The sequence below is a fragment of the Xyrauchen texanus genome, chromosome 17, assembly GCF_025860055.1.
Source record: "Xyrauchen texanus isolate HMW12.3.18 chromosome 17, RBS_HiC_50CHRs, whole genome shotgun sequence".
In the NCBI taxonomy this organism is placed as follows: domain Eukaryota; kingdom Metazoa; phylum Chordata; class Actinopteri; order Cypriniformes; family Catostomidae; genus Xyrauchen; species Xyrauchen texanus.
This window is the reverse complement of record NC_068292.1, coordinates 43,664,868-43,687,371: the sequence shown is the minus strand read 5'-3', so window position 1 is coordinate 43,687,371 and position 22,504 is coordinate 43,664,868. Positions and strand designations below refer to the sequence as shown.

The window sequence follows — 22,504 nt, the reverse complement described above, 5'->3', positions numbered from 1 at the left end:
GTTTAATGCGCTACGTCTTTGATGCGGTTATATTTAATGCGTTACGTCTTTGATGCAGCTATATTTAATGCGTTACGTCTTTAATGCGGTTATATTTAATGCGTTACGTCTTTGATGCAGCTATATTTAATGCGTTACGTCTTTGATGCAGCTATATTTCATGCGCTACGTCTTTAATGCGGTTATATTTAATGCGCTACGTCTTTTAATGCGGTTATATTTAATGCGTTACATCTTTTAATGCAGTTATATTTTACGTGTTACGTCTTTTAATGCAGTTATATTTAATGCGTTTCGTCTTTTAATGCAGTTATATTTAATGCGTTACGTCTTTAATGCGGCTATATTTAATGCGTTACGTCTTTAATGCAGCTATATTTGATGCATTAATGCAGTTATATGTAATGCGTTACGTCTTTAATGCAGTTATATGTAATGCGTTACGTCTTTAATCCAGCTATATTTAATGCGTTACGTCTTTAATGCGGCTATATTTAATGCGTTACGTCTTTAATGCGGCTATATTTAATGCGTTACGTCTTTAATGCGGTAATATTTAATGTTACGTCTTTAATCCAGCTATATTTAATGCGTTACGTCTTTAATGCAGCTATATGTAATGCATTAATGCAGCTATATTTAATGCGTTACGTCTTTAATGCAGCTATATTTAATGCGTTACGTCTTTAATGCTGTTATATTTAATGCGTTATATGCATACACTTGCTGTATTTAAGGTATCTTATATGTTGGTTCTCAAGTAAATTTATCTTGTTTTAAGGATTTTTAGACCATTTTAAATGGAAAGCAAGACAAAAACACTTGATATCAAGAGTATTTTTGCTGTGAATTTCTTACTGAATTAATCTTAATAAAAAGTATTTTTCCCCCTTTAATTCAGTGAATGTCATTTAGTTATTTAACTAATCATTTTTATTGTTAGTAAGCAAGTTTAATACAACCTTTTAAGTCGGGGCACAAGCTGAATAATCGGTTAAGAGCTAACGATTAATCGTTGCAATTCTTATAACCGATATGCCGATTGTTTTTAATTTGCTCAATTTAATTTGGCCGGTAATATTGCAGATACATCAGTGCATCCATACTAATATATAAAATTCACTCTTTTATTATATGATTCCAAATTAAACAAGTAAATGACTTCTTAACCTGTATTAAGCATGTGTAAACCTTATTTAAGACTATTTATCATCATAATCCTTAGCTTTAGCTTAGCAACCCTAGCTTAGCAAATGCTTAATCACCCAGGGGTTGTAAGATTGTAGTTTTAATTGTAATCTAAAAGAGCAAATATTGAACAGTTGATTGATTGTGCTTGGTGTTTGTGTTTCAGAAGCAGACGCTGATGCAGCATGTTCTGCGCTGTGATTACGAGGCGTGCAGGCAGTATCTGATGAGTCTGGAGCAGGCCATGCTGCTGGACCAGAACCCTCACGCACTGGACGCTCTGCTGGGACACCGCTGTGACGGCAACCGTAACATCCTTCATGCGTGTGTCTCTGTCTGCTTCCCCGTCAGCAACAAGGAGACCAAGGAAGAAGAAGGTGAACAGGAGTGTTTATCTCAATATATGAGCAATCACCATGTCGATGGTTCCTAAATTTAGCGAGCTGTCTGTGTAGTCTCAATGCAAAGTTTGTTTCAATAGGTACGGAGCATAGTGTGATTTCAATATTGCATGCTGTCGGGAGTGCCAAACCTTCAACATATTGTGGCTATTACTTTTGGATTTTTTATATTTTTTTTCCTCCCCAATTTGGAATGCTCAATTCCCAATGCGCTCTGAAGTCCTCATGGTGGCGTAATGACTTGCCTCAATCCGGGTGGCGGAGGACGAATCTCAGGTGCCTCTGCGTCTGAGACCGTCGATCTTATCACGTGGCTTGTTGAGCGTGTTACCGTGGAGACGTAGCATGTGTAGCTTCATGCCATCCACCGTGGCATCCTCGCACAACTCGCCACGTGCCCCACAGAGAGCGAGAACCACATTATAGCGACCACGAGGAGGTTACCCCATGTGACTCTACCCTCCCTAGCAACCGGGCCAGTTTGGTTGCTTAGGAGACCCTGATGGAGTCACTCCGCACGCCCTGGGATTCGAACTCTTGAACTCCAGGGGTGGTAGCTACCCAGGCCCCCTCAATTCACTGAGTTTAATAAGTGTGTTTCTAATTATAAATAAACCATCTGTTTTTCATGCAGTACAGGGTTCCCGCGGGTACATTTTGGGGCGTGAATAGAGGAGACGCTTAAAACAAAAAGTCAAAATCATCTCTGTCTTGTGAAATCGGCATTTAGCAGCTGACGCTCGAGTGTAATGAGCGCGCGCAATCGAGTGCATTTTTACTGAACTTACGATGTTACACATGTATAAACCTTCGTAAACCCGTTAATCAGATGCAAATGGCGTTATTTTGCGTCTCTAAGCGAGCAATGCGATCTCAAATGCTGACACACGCACACTGACACGTGCACACAATCACACGGTCTCACACACACAGTCTCACACACAAACGGTCTCACACACACACGCACACACTCAAACTGACACACACACACTCAAACTGACACACACACACTCAAACTGACACACACACACACACACACTCAAACTGTCACACACACACACTCAAACTGTCACACACACACACACTCAAACTGACACACACACACACACACACACACGCTCACACACACACTCAAACTGACACACACACACACACTCAAACTGACACACACACACACTCAAACTGACACACACACACACACACACACACGGTCTCACACACACACACACACTCAAACTGTCTCACACTCGCACTGTCTCACACTCGCACTGTCTCACACTCGACTGTCTCACACTCGCACTGTCTCACACTGTCACACACACACACACACTCACACTGTCACACACACTCACACTGTCACACACACTCACACTATCACACACACTCACTCACACTTAGGGTTGGGCGATGTCCCCTAAATTGGCAGTTGACGATGTTGACAGTAAAACATCACGATGGACGATGATATCGTCGGTTGGCGGGGTGGGGGGTTTAATATAATTTCATATAATTTTCAAAAATTATATGACAGATTATAATTTCGTTATTTTACTAACCCAACTAATGACTCGTCGGCGCTTTATCAGTAGGTTGCACCGACACGTGAAGCATTTTTTTTAGCTTTCACTTAAGAAGAGTTGTGCACTTTTTATTTTAATATATCTCTTTACATAAATACTATTTTCCACTTAAAAACTATAATTTCGTTATTTTACTCATTGATGAGCAAAGGTCGAGGCAGAAATGACCATGTACCTGCAGGAAATGGCCATTGATGGGGAAGAGGACCCGCTGACTTGGTGTAAACGAACGACAAAAGGTTTCCGTTCATGGCAAGATTAGCACGGAAATATCTGTGCATATGTGCTACCAGTACTCCATCAGAGCTGGTCTTCAGCACAGCGGGTAGTGTAGTTACTCCAATCCGCAGCTTATTAAAACCAGATAAAGTGAATATGTTGGTATTTCTGGCCAGAAACATCGAAATTTAAACATGGTCTATGGTGAAAGATATTAGACTTCTTTACGCATTTTTCACCATCGGTTATGGAGCTATTCGATTTTGCATATTATTTTTTAAACGTTCATTTGTGTAGTTCATATGACCACTTTACAATATTTCAATAACATCATTTATTTTGTAGCCTGTGCTGAAGTTAATTGTGCTGCTAATTATAAGTGAAATGTTAACGCTGAGTTTCGGTCTGAGTGTTGTTCCGTTTTCTAGTTTTATTTGTTGTTCTTCTATGTTTTAATAAATGTGTGTTATTCATATTCACATTGTTTCTTTCATTTGATTTGACATTATGGATTTATGGCCAAGGAAATGTTTCTTTAAAAGTATTAACCAGACAAAAGTTATTTGACGTTCGCTGGTCTGGGTTTATCTTAAACTGCCGCTTCAGTGTATACAAGAGCTATGTGACAATGAGCAAGATTTTCTGAGACACTACAACTACTAATAATTAATTAATAAAGGCTATTTTCTTGTAGCCTACAACATAAAATATTTTAATCTAAATGTACAGTGTAAGACATGTAAAAAAAAGACAAGAAGCTAACAATCAATATTTGTAGCCTGCCTGACACGGTATTTTCACAGACTAACACGTCACGTCTCTGGCATATACTACAGTATTTAAAATAGCATATATGCATTAGTTATATTCTCAATTTAATTTACAGAGCAATCCCTGCAAAGTTTTTAGGTTAACTATAGAAGAGACTAGGATTAGTGAGTCACACTAGCAAGACTCGCAAAAGGGGGCGTGGCATCACGATGGTGGCTCTACATCGTGATGTTGGTCAGCGTCCATCGGCACAACCCTACTCACACTGTCACACTCACACTGTCACACACTCACACTGTCACACTCACACTGTCACACTGTCACACACTCACACTGTCACACACTCACACTGTCACACACTCACACTGTCACACACTCACACTGTCACACACTCACTCACTCCCACTGTCACACACTCACACTGTCACACACTCACTCACTCACACTGTCACACACTCACTCACTCACACTGTCACACACTCACTCACTCACACTGTCACACACTCACTCACTCACACTGTCACTCACTCACTCACACTGTCACTCACTCACTCACACTGTCACACACTCACACTGTCACACACTCACTCACACTGTCACACACTCACACTGTCACACACACTGTCACACACGCACTCACTCACACTCACTGACACTGTCTCACACACACACACTCACACTGTCTCTCACTCACACTGTCTCACACACACTCACTCACACACTGGCACTGTCACACACTCACACACACACTCTTCAATGGGCTGTACTGCAGTTTAAAGTGTTTTTGGATCATTCCGCAGACAAAACGTTGGTTAAAATATATTTTCAAGGGCACTCGGTAGACAAACACTCCAGACAACATGAGTTGTGGATAATCGGATGTGATATTGGAGCTTGTTACAGATTGATACGGTGCATGCATTGAAGAGACTGTATGACTATCCCACACAGTTTCATTCCCATTATAAATCAAACATGGCGCTACTGTGAATAAGGTCTATAGACTAATCCTCTTGTTTACAAAAATGTCAGCGCATGCGCAGTAAGTTGCGGCACGCAGACTGTTGTGTTAGATTTGACAATGAAATTGACACAAAAGCATCATAAATACAAACATATTCTTAGCGATACAATTACTCTAATAGAGTTAATAACAAACACGTAGTCATGTTCGCTAGGAATATTTGCTGCACTGTTGAAATGATCTCAGTCCAGTCAGCTATGTTGATGAAACCCAAGTAGTCTCAGTGGTTTTGTATGGTTTTTGGGTTGCGCTGGCTACCACCTCTGGAGTTCGTGAGTTTGAATCCAGGGTGTGCTGAGTGACTCCAGTCAGGTCTCCTAAGCAACCAAATTGGCCCGGTTGCTAGGGAGGGTAGAGTCACATGGGATAACCTCCTCCTGGTCGCCCTCGGTGGGGCGTGGTGTGAGTTGTGCGTAGATGCCACATGCGCCATGTCTCCGTGGTAACGCGCTCAACAAGCCCCATGATAAGATGCACGGCGGGTTGACGTCTCAGACGTGGAGGCAGCTGAGGTTAGTCCTTCACCTCCCGCATTCAGGCGAGTCACTACGCCACCATGAGGACCTAGAACGTATTGGGAATTTGGCTTTCCAAATTGGGAGAAAAAGGGGAAACGACCCCCCCCCCCCCAAAAAAACCCAAACATTTTTATTCCTTCGAACCTGCAGAAACCCTGCGGTATCTGCGTTTTCAGTGCGTGTTAGCGACATGCAATCTGGTCAATAACTGGCCGATATGTCCGTGCATCCTTCCTTTTAAGATGTCTTGATTTGGCCAGATTCTAGGGCGTCATTGCAATGTCTGTAATAAATACACTTATAATGCATTCACTACCGTATTGGTAAAAAGTAGTTCATTATTTGGATGCTTATTGGAGTAGCATGTTAACATAACATGTTGATGCCAAACTTGATTGGAATCAGTTGTAGAATCATGTGAGCATTTCAATTAGGATGCTGTCTAAGAAGGCAGCTGCCTATGTAGCCGGCAGCCAGCAAGGCAGCTCAGTAGGTTGTGAAACAGTGCCAGTATCAAATGATTGTGAAGCCCAATGTGATATGATTTCAATCAATCAATCAATCAATGTGTTCCAGAAGCAGAGCGGTCTGAAAGGAACACGTTTGCTGAGCGGCTGTCTGCAGTGGAGGCCATTGCCAATGCAATTTCGGTGGTATCCAGCAACAGCTCGGGCAACCGCACGGGATCGTCCAGCAGCCGCGGGTAAGGGTTCAAAAGATGGAACTTAATTGTCCATTATGTTTCCTAAAGAGTGGGTCATTAGGTTGGTTTTAGGGATGTTAAACTGTTAACCGATTAACCGGCATTAGCAGTTTGTTCGACTAATTTTATCGGTTAAAATTAGGAACTGTAGGAATGACAGAGACATGATTTGATGGGTTTCACATGCATGCCATATGATGTACACATAAGGGCGCTGTTATCACATTAACTGCTAGGTTCCCTCTCCGTCTGGAAAGGTGGAAGTTTTAAATATTGTTTGCAGCGGCATTACATTTTGGGGCGTGAATAGATGAGACGCTTAAAACAGCAAACGTGTTTAATGTTAATTTCTACATTTATTTATTCATGTAGGCATTAGAAGTGTACATGTTAACATTGTTAACAAATGCATTCATAACGAATTTGTAAGACGTTGAGTTTTATTAGTATACCATTTTAAAAAAGCAAACATAAAATAATATAACAAACGATACCCTGTATCTAATATACTGTTGTTAACTAATGCTAACAAATATAACCTTATTGTAAAGTTTTACTGTGTATATATTGTTATAGTGGTGCATATAAATAAATTTTCCTATATCCTATTCTTTTGACTTTTTATCATTTATCTGTTTTTGTCATATGGTGTTGTTCCATTAATCTGGTTTTTGCAGCTTGCGTTTGAGAGAGATGATGAGGCGCTCGCTCCGCGCTGCAGGTTTGGGCCGCCACGAATCCGGTCCCTCCTCCAGCGACCACCAAGACCCTGTTTCACCACCTATTGCCCCTCCCAGCTGGGTACCAGACCCTCCACCAATGGATCCTGGTAAGTTCAACCGCTCTTGGGTTGAAGCCGGTAGACTTAACGAACACGTATGTTGCATGCATGCCATAGCCGGATGCCTAATACAACCTTCTTCTCTGCTAGATGGCGACATTGATTTCATCTTGGCCCCTGCAGTGGGCTCCCTCACCACTGCTTCCACAGGCACCAGCCAGGGACCCAGCACTTCGACCATACCAGGTACGTGAACTGGCCTTTCCAAAGGATTCGCTACGACGAACTGGTTTTGCTTCAGTCTTTATTCCTCTTGTGTGTCTTCTAAAGGACCCTCGTCTGAGCCATCAATGGTGGAATCGAAAGATCGTAAGGCCAACGCTCACCTCATACTGAAGCTCATGTGTGACAGCGTCGTTCTGCGACCTCATTTGAGAGAGCTGCTCTCTGCCAAGTACGTATAATGGACAGCTGGTCGTGTTTTAACAACGTGCTTCGCTGTTTTCTGTCTGTGTGTGAGTGTTTGTTTTCCTGTTGTGTGACAGGGATGCTCGTGGGATGACTCCATTCATGTTGGCAGTGAGTGGGAGAGCTTACCCAGCAGCCATTACTGTTCTAGAGGCAGCTCAGAAAATAGCCAAAGGCAAGTACATGGATGCTGTAATATTCGACTGGTTTTGACATGAGTGCTATAAAATGTGTCATGCACAACGAGTCGTGTGATAAGATGCACGGATTGATGGTCTCAGAAGCGGAGGCAACTGAGACTTGTCCTCTGCCACCCGGAGTGAGGTGAGTAACCGCGCCACCACAAGGACCCTAAGTAGTCAGAATTGGGCATTACAAATTGGGGAGAAAAAGGGAAAAAATATAAAAATATCTCTAAATGACATTCACTCAATTAAAGGGAAAAAATATGTATTATTATGTTTAATTCAAAACATCAGTAAAGAAATTCAGTGCAAAAAATCGTCTTGTTATAAAGTGTTTTTGTCTTGTTTTCCCATTTAAAATGGTCTGAAAATCCTTAAAACAAGATTCATTTACTTGAGAAGCAACATATAAGATGTTTAGACTTGCTTTAAAGGAATGTATCTTTTTTTTCTCTAAAAGCAAGTCTAAATATCTTTTAAAAGGATTTTTAGATCTATCCATCCATCAACCGCTTATCCGAAGTCGGGTCGCGGGGGCAGCTGCTCCAGCAGGGGGCCCCAAACTTCCCAATCCCGAGCCACATTAACCAGCTCTGACTGGGGGACCCCGAGGCGTTCCCAGGCCAGCGTGAAGATGTAATCTCTCCACCTAATCCTGGGTCTTCCCCGAGGCCTCCTCCCAGCTGGACGTGCCTGAAACACCTCCCTAGGGAGGCGGCCAGGGGGCATCCTTACCAGATGCCCAAACCACCTCAACTGGCTCCTTTCGACGCAAAGGAGCAGCGGCTCTACTCCGAGCTCCTCACGGATGACTGAGCTCCTCACCCTATCTCTAAGGGAGAAGCCCGCCACCCTTCTGAGGAAGCCCATTTCGGCCGCTTGTACTCGCGACCTAGTTCTTTCAGTCATGACCCAGCCTTCATGACCATAGGTGAGGGTAGGAACAAAAATTGACCGGTAGATCGAGAGCTTTGCCTTCCGGCTCAGCTCTCTTTTCGTGACAACGGTGCGATAGAGCGAGTGCAATACCGCCCCCGGATTTTTAGATATTTAAAAATATTTGTATTTCTGTTCATGTCAATCCATCTTTAATTTGCATTAAAAACTCTCTTATTAATAAAGCTGCATATTGCCAGTTTTCTTCATGATAAGAAATGCACAGTGGCACGTATAATTTATTATGATTCAATAAGTCACGAGCAATCACGTTATAACCTAGCTGCATTAACTGTGCGCTCGAGGGATAAGCGTCCCATGACCGAGTGATCCTCAGCCGGGTGCAGTTTCAACCCCCCCCTTAGATCAGGACATTCGCGCAACTCATAGAAGAGCCGCTGACTGCACAGAGAAATACCAGTTTTGTAGTTTGTAGTTATTTATATGATCTGCTTCCATATTATTTGAACTTTAATAAAGCTGTAACGCATTAAATATAACCGCAGTAAAGATTATTACAGGGACAATCCCCCCGGAGCAACCTGGAGTTAAGTGCCTTACTCAAGGACACAATGGTGGTGGCTGTGGGGATTGAACCAGCGACCTCCTGATTTCCAGTTTACCAGTTATGTGCTTTAGACCATTACACCACCACAACTCCTCTTCTTAACTTCTTAAATCCCAAGTCCGATCTTTTACTCTGTGCACAACCCTCTACCACAATGGGAGGAATTCACCATTTGAGTCCTCTCATTAATATGCGCTCATTTACAGATCAGCTGGTTTTCTTAAAGAGACGGTACCGTTTTTTTTAGTGCGCGTTCAACAAATCAATATAAATAATTTGAAGTAGTACAAATGATGCATGTAAACAATAAACGTAACAAAATATAATAAATGCAATATAATGTCTTATTTATTGATGGAATGCATGGATTTGTATCTTACCAAAATGATACAATTATAAAATATTGTCCTAATGTGTCTGTTTAGAAGGTCTCCATAATAATTAACAGCATTATCTGGGAGATCATTTCTTTTGTATGTAAGCAAAGTGGTTATTATCACCATAATATACCCATATGAATCATAATCGAAACATCTGTATCAATACCCAGCCCTAATGATAATGCAAGTGCTGTTGTACTCTCTAAATCTTGACCTTGTTTTTCTTGTACAGGCGATCTTGGTCTTGGAGAGAAAGAGGATGCAGCGTCCGTGTTCATGGAGATGATCTGTCCTTCAGGCACTAATCCAGACGATTCTCCTCTCTACATCCTCTGCTGTAACGACACCTGCAGCTTCACCTGGACCGGAGCTGAACACATTAACCAGGTGAAAAATCCACAATATTGAGATTGTAATGTACTCCGTGTAGTTGTGGGGTGTTCACTAGCCTTGTGGTGTATGCAGGATATCTTTGAGTGCAGAACCTGCGGTCTGTTGGAGTCGTTGTGCTGCTGCACCGAATGTGCCAGGGTTTGCCACAAGGGTCACGACTGCAAGTGAGTGGAAACCACAATCATTTAACTTTCATCTTTTGAGATATGAGAGACCCTGAGTGCCCATTTAAAGTTGAATGAAAGCATGCTTAACATTGGAGACTTCGTAAATGTTCCTAATTTAAGAGAACTTTTAATGCATATTGGGGATGGGCATGAGAACTCAAGCAACAGCGATGAACGAATATAACAAAGCATTTGTTTCGTGACTCAACATTTTCCCACCAACTGATCAAAATTCACTACGTGTATGGGCCAAAATAAGGCCTCATTTTAAATTCACAGCGAAGGTTTGCCGTCACCTTTCCAATTGATCAGACGGCATTTAGCATTTCTGGGTAAAGGTAGACTGATATATCGGTTGTACCGATTAATTGGTGCTAATTGGTTGCTTTTTGGAACTGTCAGTTATCGGCATAAATGCACACAGATAGTACATTTTAATTTATTAATTCTGCATGATTCTACAGCATAGACTGTAAAAAAAGATGGCCGACGCCCCTTCGCTCTTTTCCATTGGTGAGAACTGAAGCCGCCAGTGTCCCGATATGGCGCTGACATCTTGGGACTTGAGTCTGCGCAGTTGCGATTTTGGGACCAGACCTGCGCAGTAGTGAGCTGGAAGTAAAGCCGGGGAAATCAAGGCCCCGCCCTCACTCTCGCTGAATCAATCGCAAGCACACGCCCCTGCACTTTTGACTTATGGCGGTGTGAAATAATTAATTATAGAAATTTAGATATTAAATTTAAAGCTCCAATCTCCTCAGTCCTCCGACGGTCCCGAAAAAAAGTCCGTTGGTGCTTCAGTGACTACTTCACTCAGAGAACCTGTCAATCACAGCTGTCAATCATGATGTCACAGCACCGTTTTTATAGCATCAAATAACTAAAAACAAACTTATTTTGAAAACAAACACTTGAAATGGCATCAACATGATAGAAACGACAGTAAATGACAGAAACTATCTTTGGAAAAAAGATATGTGAAGTGTAATTTAATTGTTTAGTTGGTCTCACGTCCCGTTGAATAACATGGGGAGGCGGGGTTTATGACCTATACTAGGACCAGCCACCGGGGGGCGATTGAGACGTTTTGGCTTCACTTTTGAGGGCTTTTGCGGCACGCTTGGCAAAAATACACACTTCACCTCTAATCCTGTGCATTGACCCCTTTAGCATCAATTACAGCATGCAGTCTTTTGTAATTGTTGTCTATGAGTAAATGGTCTCCACTATAGCGCCTTTTTAACTTTAGCGGTATTCAAAGCACTTTACACTGCGTCTCATTCATCCATTCATACACCAATGATGGCAGAGCTGCCATGCAAGGGGCTAGTCTGCCATTGGGAGCAACTTGGGGTTCATTGACTTGCCCAAGGACACTTTGGCATATGGGCCGGGAATCGAACCGCCGACATCACAGACATTAGTTTGCTTGATCAGTTGAACTTTAACGCTGGAGAAGCCCAATAATAGTATCACTGTTGCTCTATGGTTTCTCAGCACCTGAGAGTGACTGTGACATTGCATCATCGATACTTGGCAGCTCTTTACTCTCAAAATGCAGTGTAGAGATGACGTTTTTTTCAGGAGGGAGAAACAAGTTTGGGACCGCAGAGAAACAAATTCAGTGGTAGCCGTGATAGCTCAGGGCGGACGCTACATTTGCACTCAGATGCACCATGTCATCAGATGCACCCCACTGGGTAAGATGTTAGGTTTATTATAAACTATAATTTAGAAGTTTAGATTAAAAAAATTTAAAAACGTCGCCATGGATGAGGTGCAGTGTGTAGTCCAGATAAAAATGAATACAAGGTGTTTGCATGCATTGTATGTTGAAGACATTGAAGACAGTTTAACATTTTTAGGTAGGCCTGGTCATCACGGGCCCCCTTAGACCATGGGCCCCAGTGTAGCTTCCCCGCCTGCACTGCCGGTAGTTACGCCACTGATAGATATATATCTATTAATCTGGTGAATATTTTGGCAATAAACAGGTTAATTTGGCAAATACTTCCATATTGAGCATTGTAATGATGGAGCCAAGTCTCAGTTATTACAAAAATAACCTGGGATTGAAAACTAATTTTGGTTTCTTTCATTTTGGGTTGGAATAAAATACAAGAACGGTTAAAGTGATAGATCACCCAAAAATGAAAATTCTCTCATGATTTACTCACCCTCCTAACATCCCAGATGTGTATGACTTTCTTCTGGTTTTTAGAAGAATATTTCAGCTCTGTAGGTCCGTACAATGCAAGTGAATGGGTGCCAACATTTTAAAGCTCCATAATTCACATTAAGGGAGCTTAAAAGTAATCCATACGACCAGGGACAGATTGTGACTTGCAAATGCCCTGGGGCTAATTATCGTTTTCATTGTTGATGGGTTTTCGAGTGGTGGGATCGCCAAACTGGATAGCGCAACCTTAAAGCAAAGGGCTACTGTGCACTGCACCCATTGGCCCGGTCAGTAATCCATCCCTGCGTACGACTCCAGTAGTTAAATCCATGTCTTCAGACACAATATGATAGGTGTGGGTGAGAAAAAGATAAATTAAGTCATTTTTTTAATCATAAATTCTCCTCCCTGCCCAGTAGGGGGCGATATGCATGAAGGATATAAATCACCAAAAACAGAAGAAGAAGAATGTGAAAGTTAAAGTGTAGATTGAATGAGCAGGGAGGAGAATTTATAGTTAAAATAAATATCGAAAAGGTTTTTCTCCCACCCATACATATCATATCACTTGATTTAATTTAATATTTAACCACCAGGGTCATCTGGAGTACTTTTGTCAATTTTGGCACCCATTCATTTGCATTGTACGGACATTACAGAGCTGAGATATTCTTCTAAAAATCTTAGTTTGTGTTCTACAGAAGAAATAAATTCATACACCTCTTGGATGGCATGAAGGAGAGTAAATGATGAGAGAATTTTCATTTTTTGGGCAAACTATCCCTTTAATAATGTTCTTTTTAAAATGACAGTACTCTGCTAAATGCTGCATATAATTTATTTTCCCATGTGGGGTATCATCAGCATAGAAATAATAACAAGCATAGCATTAGCCTTTTCAATAAATGCACTTTTTTCCCCCAAAAAATTTGTAACGCCCAATTCCCAATGCGCACTCAGTCCTCGTGGTGGCGTAGTAAGTCGCCTCAATCCGGGTGGCGTAGGACGAATCTCAGTTGCCTCCGTGTCTGAGACAGTCAATCCGCGCATCTTATCACGTGACTTGTTGAGCGCGTTACCGCGGAGACGTAGCGAATGTGGACGCTTCACGCTATTCTCCGCGTCATCCACGCACAACTCCCCACACGCCCCACCGAGAGCGAGATTCACATTATAGCGACCACGAGGAGGTTACCGCATGTGACTCTACCCTCCCTAGCAACCGGGCCAATTTGTTTGCTAAGGAGACCTGACTGGAATCACTCAGCACGTCCTGGATTCAAACTCGACTCCTGGGGTGATAGTCAGCATCAATACTCGCCGAGATTCTTAATATTCAATACTGTAAATCCCAGCTAAATCTTTCCATCTTAAATGAATAGCTCTCATCTCTGTCCATATCCTGCATGCACACACTGTGGGGGAGAGTTTGGACTAAACGTCACCTTATGCGGGACAATTTAAATTTTAAGGTCATGTTCTTCTGGAGCTAGTAAAGTCCTGAATCAACGTTACACTGATGTATTAACCAACATTGGGGTAAAACAGAAGGGGGCACATACTTACTGATCGGTTGACCTCTACTTCTGGGATTCAAAGAGGTCAGAAAAACACATGAAAGGAATTTGTTGGGAAAACAATAAGTTCAAAAGTTTATTTGAAATGACTTATTTTGACACACACAGCATCTCCGAAACCCCAATAGTAAAGTCTATCACAGAAGTTTGACTGCCATTTATTAACAGCCATTCCCATTTTTCTCTCGTTTCCCATCCAGACTGAAGCGAACCTCTCCTACTGCATACTGTGACTGCTGGGAGAAGTGTAAATGCAAAACGCTTATCGCTGGACAGAAGGCAGCTCGCCTGGATCTGCTCTACAGGCTGCTGACCACCACTAATCTAGTTACCACTCCGAACAGCAGGTTTGTTCAAAAACAGAGTCGCAGAGCATCAAGCTTGTTACGTCTTTTAAAGTGTTTTAGGCCACGTCCACATTAATCGTGGCAAAATAAATCAATTTCCAAAGGAAAAACATAATGGTTTGGACGTAGCCTTGCACAGAGTGAAGGCCGCTCTAATGCTAGGTTATTATACGTGCATATTTCTATTTGTAGATCTGAGCACACACATTTTTGGATGGCATTTATGCTGAATCTTTACACTGAATTGAGTGACAAGCCACCTTAACTTGCAAAAGAATTGTTCTGAAAAATTGAGCTGCATTGAGATTCGTTTTGGAGTCGAATCATCACTTCATGACGATCTAAATCAGCTAGTTTTGACTGTGTTTTTGCCCTCTGTCAGGGGAGAGCACATCTTGCTGTTCCTGGTGCAGACTGTTGCCAGGCAGAGCGTGGAGCACTGTCAGTATCGGCCACCTCGCATCCGAGAGGACCGGAACCGGAAAGCCGCCAGTGCTGAAGGTGTGTTTTAGGAAACGGCTAAGGCATACCCATTGACCAGCATACAAAATGGGATGCTTCGTTTAACTAGAGTGTCCCAGTTTGCTTATGACCTCCAGAAGAAAAGAGCCTCTTAAAAGTGTCATGCAATTGAGTTACTACCATGTGCACTTTATATAGCTCAAACATAAAGATAATATAGTTGGTACAAACAACAATGGAGTCTATTGGCACTTTCCCACTACACGTTACAGCTCGACTCGCTTTACTTTTCTGAGCTTGCTTTTCCACGTGCCGCCTGAACGTGGGCGGCATTATAGGCTGATCGTCATAGTTGCGCCGCCTCTACTGCCGTGACATCACCTTTAAACGCGACAAATACAGGCTGATGGCAGCAAGACAAAATACAGAGAGTTTGGGTAATCGTACACCAAAGCGCAGACGAGGACATTGCTGTGTTGTGACGACGCGGTTACGAGGGTAAGCTAACCTGCCATCTAGCTAATAGCAATAACGCTGATAGTGACGATTCTCTCTGACCAATCAGTGATCTGCAGGGTTTTGACGACACATTTAGGATCGGCTCAGCTCACTTGGAGCCTCGATCGAGGTGGTACTAAAAAAAAGTACCAGGTACTATCCACAGTGGAAAACCCCCGAAAGTCAACCAGGAGTATGATCCACTAGATAGTCCGAACAAACCGCTACTACCTGCTGTCTTACAACGTGCTCGAATAAACGATGCAACTTCAAACGCCGAGCACAGCACTTGCGAGTCGCTGCTGCCCTGTTACAGTCCAGAGCACAACAATGCATGAAATACTGAAAAATCGACCTATTTGCTGACCTGACCGCCCAAGAGAATTGGGAATTTCTCTCCAGCTCTTCTCTTTCTCCTCCCGGTTGTGCTACAGTTCAGGAACGTCAAATAGGCGCTGATGCTCCTGCCAATGTTCCACTAATTTATCCTCCATTTCTTCAGTCCAATGAGACTTTCTTGATACCTTCATGCTAGTTGATGCTCAGTTGCAGGTACATCAGGACTCCTCCCACTGACACGTCACGTGTCCCGTTTCTTGCTCTCTCATTGGCTATAGGTCAACGCTGCAGTTGTGTTCACTCAACACATTTTACATTGCACGATTTGGAATCGCAGACGGGTCCAAATGTCTTTGATAGTTCATACATTGCGAACGTCTTTCACGGGAGCGAGCTCCGATTTGCCCTCGATTTCAGGCTTTTGTCGGTGATCTCCACCAAACTGTCGGAGAACGAAAATGGGGCTTAAAATAGTGTAAACTCTGCATTAGTTGTCTTAATGGTGATTCTGCCTCAGGGCCACTGATCATTAACATTAGCCTCAATAAGACACCGTCTATCCTGATCTGTAAAGTAAGGCCAGACTAATTTTATCAAGTCAACTCTTCACACCATGTGCCACGATGCCGTTATAAAATACAGGACTGTAATATTCTCACTGTAGTTTAGTTGTTACAACGAGACCATAGACTGTAAAAAAAGATGGACGACGCCCCTTCACTCTTTTCCATTGGTGAGAACTGAAGCCGCCAGTGTCCCGATATGGCGCTGACATCTTGGGACTTGAGTCTGCGCAGTTGCGATTTCGGGACCAGACCTGCGCAGTAGTGAGCATGAAGTAAAGCCGCGAAATCAAGGCCCCGCCCTCATTCTCGCTGAATCAATCGCAAGCACACGCCCCTGCACTTTTGACTTATGACGGTGTGAAATAATTAATTATAGAAATTTAGATATTAATTGTAAAGCTCCAATCTCCTCAGTCCTCCGAAGATCCCGAAAAAAGTCAGTTGGTGCTTCAGTGACTACTCAGCTCAGAGAACCTGTCAATCACAGCTGTCAATCATGATGTCACAGCAGCGTTTTTATAGCATCAAATAACTAAAAACAAACTTATTTTGAAAACAAACACTTGAAATGACATCAACGTGATAGAAACGACAGTAAATGACAGAAACTATCTTTGGAAAAAAGATATGTGAAGTGTAATTTAATTGTTTAGTTGGTCTCACGTCCCGTTGAATAACATGGGGAGGGGCGGGGCTTATGACCTATACTAGGACCAGCCACCGGGGGGCGATCGAGACATTTTGGCTTCACGTTTGAGGGCTTGTGCGGCACACTTGGACGAGACACAAACGTTAGTGTGGCATGTAGAGTTTTGGCGAACTACTCTCTGGCCACTTGACGGCGAGCTACACGTTATCCGCGAATGGGAACTCCCACTAACGGAGACCCTCTCCAACCAACAATCCCTCTGCATTTACACTTTATTACAGTCTTATTGTGTACAATTCATGTTCAGTGCATTTAATGAGAGATCATTGCCGTTATTTTTGACTTCATGTTGTGTAATGAATCTCTCTGTTTCTCTTAGACTCCGATATGCCGGATCACGATCTGGAACCTCCGCGGTTCGCTCAGCTGGCTCTTGAGCGTGTCCTACAGGACTGGAATGCCCTGAAGTCCATGATCATGTTCGGCTCTCAGGAGAACAAAGACCCGTTAGTGTCCGTAATAGAACTTTTCACATTCAGAGAGTTGAGGCGATAGCGATAGCGTTGTTGCACATTCAGCTTTTACGACATCTTTGAGGTAACGTGCCCCGTGTTGAATTCTTTCAGACTCAGCGCCAGCAGCAGAATCGCTCACCTCTTACCTGAAGAACAGATGTATCTGAACCAGCAGAGTGGCACCATCAGACTGGACTGTTTCACGCACTGCCTTATCGTCAAGTGCGCACCAGACATCACCGTGAGTGCCAGAAATGGCTCTAATCAGGGTTCCCACGTCATGGAATTTAGGGATGCACATTATTGTGTGGAACTAATTGGGAGTACTCTTTTATATATATATATATATACAAAGGAAACACAAACCTCAAACGACACATTATTTCAATATAAATGTATCACTTATTAAGAAACACTTTATTATTAACTAGTATACTGGATAATGTAGCAGCTAAATTAACAGTAATTCTTCAAGTCATCAGTAGTCTTTTATTTTAGCCTTTTTTATACATTTATTTATTTTTTCAACTTGCATCTGGACTTTAAAGGGTTCAGATTTAGTTGTAAGACATCAGTCCACATTTCATTCACACGGTTATTTTTGAACCCATTCAACTTTAGTATTTGTTTACAATTTATAACGATTTATGATGACAATAAATAGTTATTAATATTATTCCTATTGACTTTTCATTTTAAATACAACCGTAATGCATCTCAATCGTGCACTTTTAACTTTTAAACCCTCACGCTTTTATTTTGACATTCTGAAGTCTCCGGGACGTCCTGTATATGTCTGTTTGTAGCAAGTTCACTGTAGTTTAATTCGCTTTTTATTCAAATTCTGGTCAAATGCTTCTCCGTTGCTGTTCGAATTGCATATGATGAACTATTGAGCATCTACATCTGAGAGGATGTTCGTGACTAGCGCTCAAATATCGTGCACCGCGCGAAGGCTAAAAATAGTCGCGAGTGCATCACCAGCCTGTGCGTGAGTGTGTGTCAACAGAGCAGCAAAATTCACTAATGCTCTGGCGCTGAACATACTATATATGTACTTATTAAAATCAGTCTTTTGTGATTCACAGAGCTATCGCACGTCTTCAAGCGGCTTTGAATGAAATGCACGACTCATGAACTGCTTTAATGGTGTTTTTATGGATCTTTTATGTCATATTTGGAGCTTGACCGTAACGAACATGACTAACACACAGTATCGGATTTGGATCGGGCTCGTCGGACCGTTACCCGCTCCATTTAAAAGCTTCAGTTTCGGAGCCGATACCGATCCAGGTGCATCCCTAATGGAAATACCTAGCTATAGATACCTATGCCGATTTATTTGCCTCGCCGATATATCGGTCAACCACTAGTTAAACCACGAAGGCTGAGATCGAATCAGATAAATATGTTGTTTGCGTGTGCTTCAAATGCGAGCATGTGAATGTGTGCTGACACCGGCTGACTCATACACCGAAAACACCGTCGTGAGCATCGCGCGCCTTGTTTGCATCAGATGACAGCGAGCGGAGCGCTAATTCATGTTGAAGCACGAGGCACATACAGAACACATTTATTTAAGTAGCAGCTTTTTGCGGTTTAATAATCAAATTGGTACACACACTCTCACAATCTCTCACACACACATACACACACACACTCTCTCACATACACACACTCTTTCTCTCTCTCTCTCTCTCACACACACATACACACACACACACTCTCACAATCTCTCACACACACATACACACACACAATCTCTCTCACACACACACACACACACTCTCACACACACTCACACTTTCTCTCTCTCACACACACTCATACACATACACTCACACACACACGCTCTCTCTCTCTCACACACACACTCATATACACACACACACACACACATACTCACACTCTCTCTCTCACACACACTCACACTCATACACATACTCTCTCTCACACTCACACGCACTCTCTCTCACACTCACACGCTCTCTCTCTCACACGCACACACACTCACAATCTCTCACACACACACACACACAATCTCACACATACACACACACACACACTCTCACTCAAACACACACAAGACAGTGACTCAAATCAACATAATTAAAAATGCACTCAGTCATTGTTTTCCTCATAGCAAAGTTTTACTCCAAATGAAATGTCATTTTAATAAATCGGTACTCGTTCTAAAAAAATACAAATATGGTGTCGGGACATCCCTGATTAATGACTATTCATAAACAATGAGTACTTGCACCTAACTGTCTCCTCTGGCTCTTGTTGTCATCCAGTTTATTGACACGTTGTTAGGAACTCTGGTGAAAGAGCTTCAGAATAAATACACCCCTGGCCGCCGGGAGGAGGCCATCACCGTCACACGGAGGTTCCTGCGATCTGTGGCTAGAGTGTTTGTCATTCTCAGCGTGGAGATGGCATCTTCCAAGAAGAAAAAGTATGACTGTCTTACTGACCTTTTTGCTTTTTCCTGTAGTCAGTCATACCGATGAGTGAAAAGGGCATTTTCATGCCAATATGAAATCAAAATGAACCCTCATACACATTCTTGGACGATAAGTCACACCATTTCTCTCTCCGTGCTTCTCTTCAGCAACTTCATCCCTCAGCCGATCGGGAAGTGCAGACGTGTGTTCCAGGCTCTGTTGCCGTACGCGGTGGAAGAGCTCTGTAATGTGGCCGAGTCCCTGATTGTGCCGGTACGGATGGGCATCGCCCGCCCCACGGCGCCCTTCACTTTGGCCAGCACCAGCATTGATGCCGTACAGGGCAGTGAAGAGCTCTTCTCCGTGGAGCCCCTCCCACCACGACCCTCTCCAGATCAGTCCAGCAGGTGAGTTTTCATTTGGAACTTGATAAATGTGTGTACAACAACAGCTTCAACGTTATCGAACATTTTAGCTGATATCTGCTTGTGGCTTTCAGTTCCAGTCAGTCTGCATCTTCATACATCATCAGGAACCCACAGCCCCGCCGGAGCAGCCAATCTCAGACGGCCCGTGGCCGTGACGAGGAGCAGGATGATATCGTGTCTGCTGATGTAGAAGAGGTGAAAAACACTTGCTTGTAGCATAACTGCATCCAAGCAAGGAGCTTTCTCCTGAGCATGGTTTTAGAGATAATAGGTATTAAGTGTGCTATCCTGCTCAGGTGGAGGTGGTGGAGGGTGTTGCAGGTGAGGAGGATCACCATGACGACCAGGAGGAGCAGGGGGAGGAGAACACAGAGGCTGAAGGACGGCATGATGAACATGATGAGGATGGTGAGCATAATTATGTCTGTCAGTTGACTACAATTTGAATCGAATTAATTGCGTGACTTGCTGATTTATCAACAGGGGGTCTGCGGCCCTCGGGGGGGGGGGAGATTATCAAGTTGGCATTCATGGTCCTTAATGACACACACACACACACACACACACACACACACACACACACACACACACACACGTCGGTGCAGCTATCATTATGAGGGCTCTCCATAGACATAATGGTTTTTATACTGTTCGAACTATAGATTCTATCCCCTAAATCTCACAAAAAAAACTTTCTGCATTTTTACATTTTCAATAAAACATTTAGTATGTTTTTTTTTTTGTGATTTAAATTATTGGGACACTACAAATGTCCTCATAAACCACATTTATAGTATAATACCCTTGTAGTTACCAGTTTTAACCTAAAAAAAATTCCTCGTAAACCACACAAACCTGCCTACACACACTCACACACTCTTACACACACACAAACACTCTCTCAGACACACAAACACACACACTCTTTCTCACACACACACACACACTCTCTCTCTCTCTCTCACACACTCATACACACACACACACGCTCACACACACTCTCTCCACTCATATACACACACACACACACACACTCTCTTGCGCACACACACACTCAATTCAATTTCAATTTCAAATTTGCTTTATTAGCATGACTGTGTAACACAATGTTGCCAAAGCATCAACATATTATATATAACTAATAAAACAAACAGACAAACAAACAAAACATATATGTATAAATCATGTCACATGTAGCATTGTAAATAGATGGATAAATAAATATACACACACTGCATAAATAAATACATTGGGTCACTCTAGAGAATTAGCTGTCTCTGGCGTTGTGAATAGCTAGCACATATTTAGCCGCTAGTGCAGCTGTATTATCATCTTCTCCGAGTAAGAAGGACATTTGTTCAGTGTCACTCAGTTCATAGAATGATGGGATCAAGGCTTCAAATTTGGGCAGAGACGTTTCTCTTATATTGTTATATTAAGAGCAAAAGAGCAGAAAGTGTTCCTCATCCTCTATGTGCTGTAGATCACAGTGTCTACAGATCCTCTGCTCTCTCTCTGTCCATGTTTGTCTACGTCTTCCTCTCTCTATCTCTAGGTCATGGTCACTTCATCTGTATTTGGAGAGGATTTGTCTTTCTTTAAAATGTTTAATAAATAGATAACTGGCCAATTTAGTGGTTCTATTGAGGGTCGAGTAACATTGGAGTTTATTCTGGAGGTCAAAATGTGCTTTTAATGATTTATCATGAGTGTCTTTTAGATTTGTGTGGATTTCTTTAATAATAATTTTGGGGCTGTAGCTGTGGTCAATAGGGAGTATAGTCTGATGGACGAGTTGAAGAGCGAGTGTGTTCAGAGGATGAGGTTCTGCTGAGGATTCATTGGCGAGGAGGGCTTTATATTGCACTGACTCTGGATCAGACTGATGGAGGTGATGCCAGAACTGAACACATCTCTTCTGGATCTCGATGTTCAGCGGGTACAGGCCTAGCTTCGGCCCTGCAGGCGGCAGTGGACGTGTTTCTGTGGACCCCTAAAATATTTTTGGCAATTTCCAATTGTAATTTTTCTACTGGTGTTTTATCCCAATTTTTAAAATTTAGTACTGGTCCCCAAATTTCACATCCATATAAAATAATTGGTTTAATTATTGAATTATATAATTTGATCCAGGTTTTAATGGGTCATTTTAAGTGTCCGCATCGTGACTTTATAGCATAGAAAGCCCTCCGTGCCTTTTCACTCAGAGTTTTGA

General features: G+C 42.5%; 1 protein-coding gene across 6 annotated transcripts in view; it reads left to right on the top strand.

Annotated features, from left to right (window-relative positions):
- Positions 1–22,504, top strand: part of LOC127658375 (E3 ubiquitin-protein ligase UBR5) — an 81,355-nt gene that overhangs the window by 35,899 nt on the left and 22,952 nt on the right. For 4 of the 6 annotated variants that reach the window (XM_052147646.1, XM_052147645.1, XM_052147644.1 and 1 more), the window contains 16 exons: positions 1,355–1,565; positions 6,278–6,404; positions 7,082–7,233; positions 7,336–7,431; positions 7,516–7,639; positions 7,731–7,828; positions 9,955–10,109; positions 10,188–10,279; positions 14,239–14,385; positions 14,768–14,886; positions 17,279–17,411; positions 17,526–17,655; positions 19,712–19,872; positions 20,029–20,268; positions 20,361–20,484; positions 20,586–20,697. In XM_052147646.1, the coding sequence (XP_052003606.1) occupies positions 1,355–1,565; positions 6,278–6,404; positions 7,082–7,233; positions 7,336–7,431; positions 7,516–7,639; positions 7,731–7,828; positions 9,955–10,109; positions 10,188–10,279; positions 14,239–14,385; positions 14,768–14,886; positions 17,279–17,411; positions 17,526–17,655; positions 19,712–19,872; positions 20,029–20,268; positions 20,361–20,484; positions 20,586–20,697 (2,221 nt within the window). The remainder of the gene's footprint in view (positions 1–1,354; positions 1,566–6,277; positions 6,405–7,081; positions 7,234–7,335; positions 7,432–7,515; positions 7,640–7,730; positions 7,829–9,954; positions 10,110–10,187; positions 10,280–14,238; positions 14,386–14,767; positions 14,887–17,278; positions 17,412–17,525; positions 17,656–19,711; positions 19,873–20,028; positions 20,269–20,360; positions 20,485–20,585; positions 20,698–22,504) is intronic. The other 2 variants (XM_052147641.1, XM_052147642.1) reach the window with 2 other exon arrangements.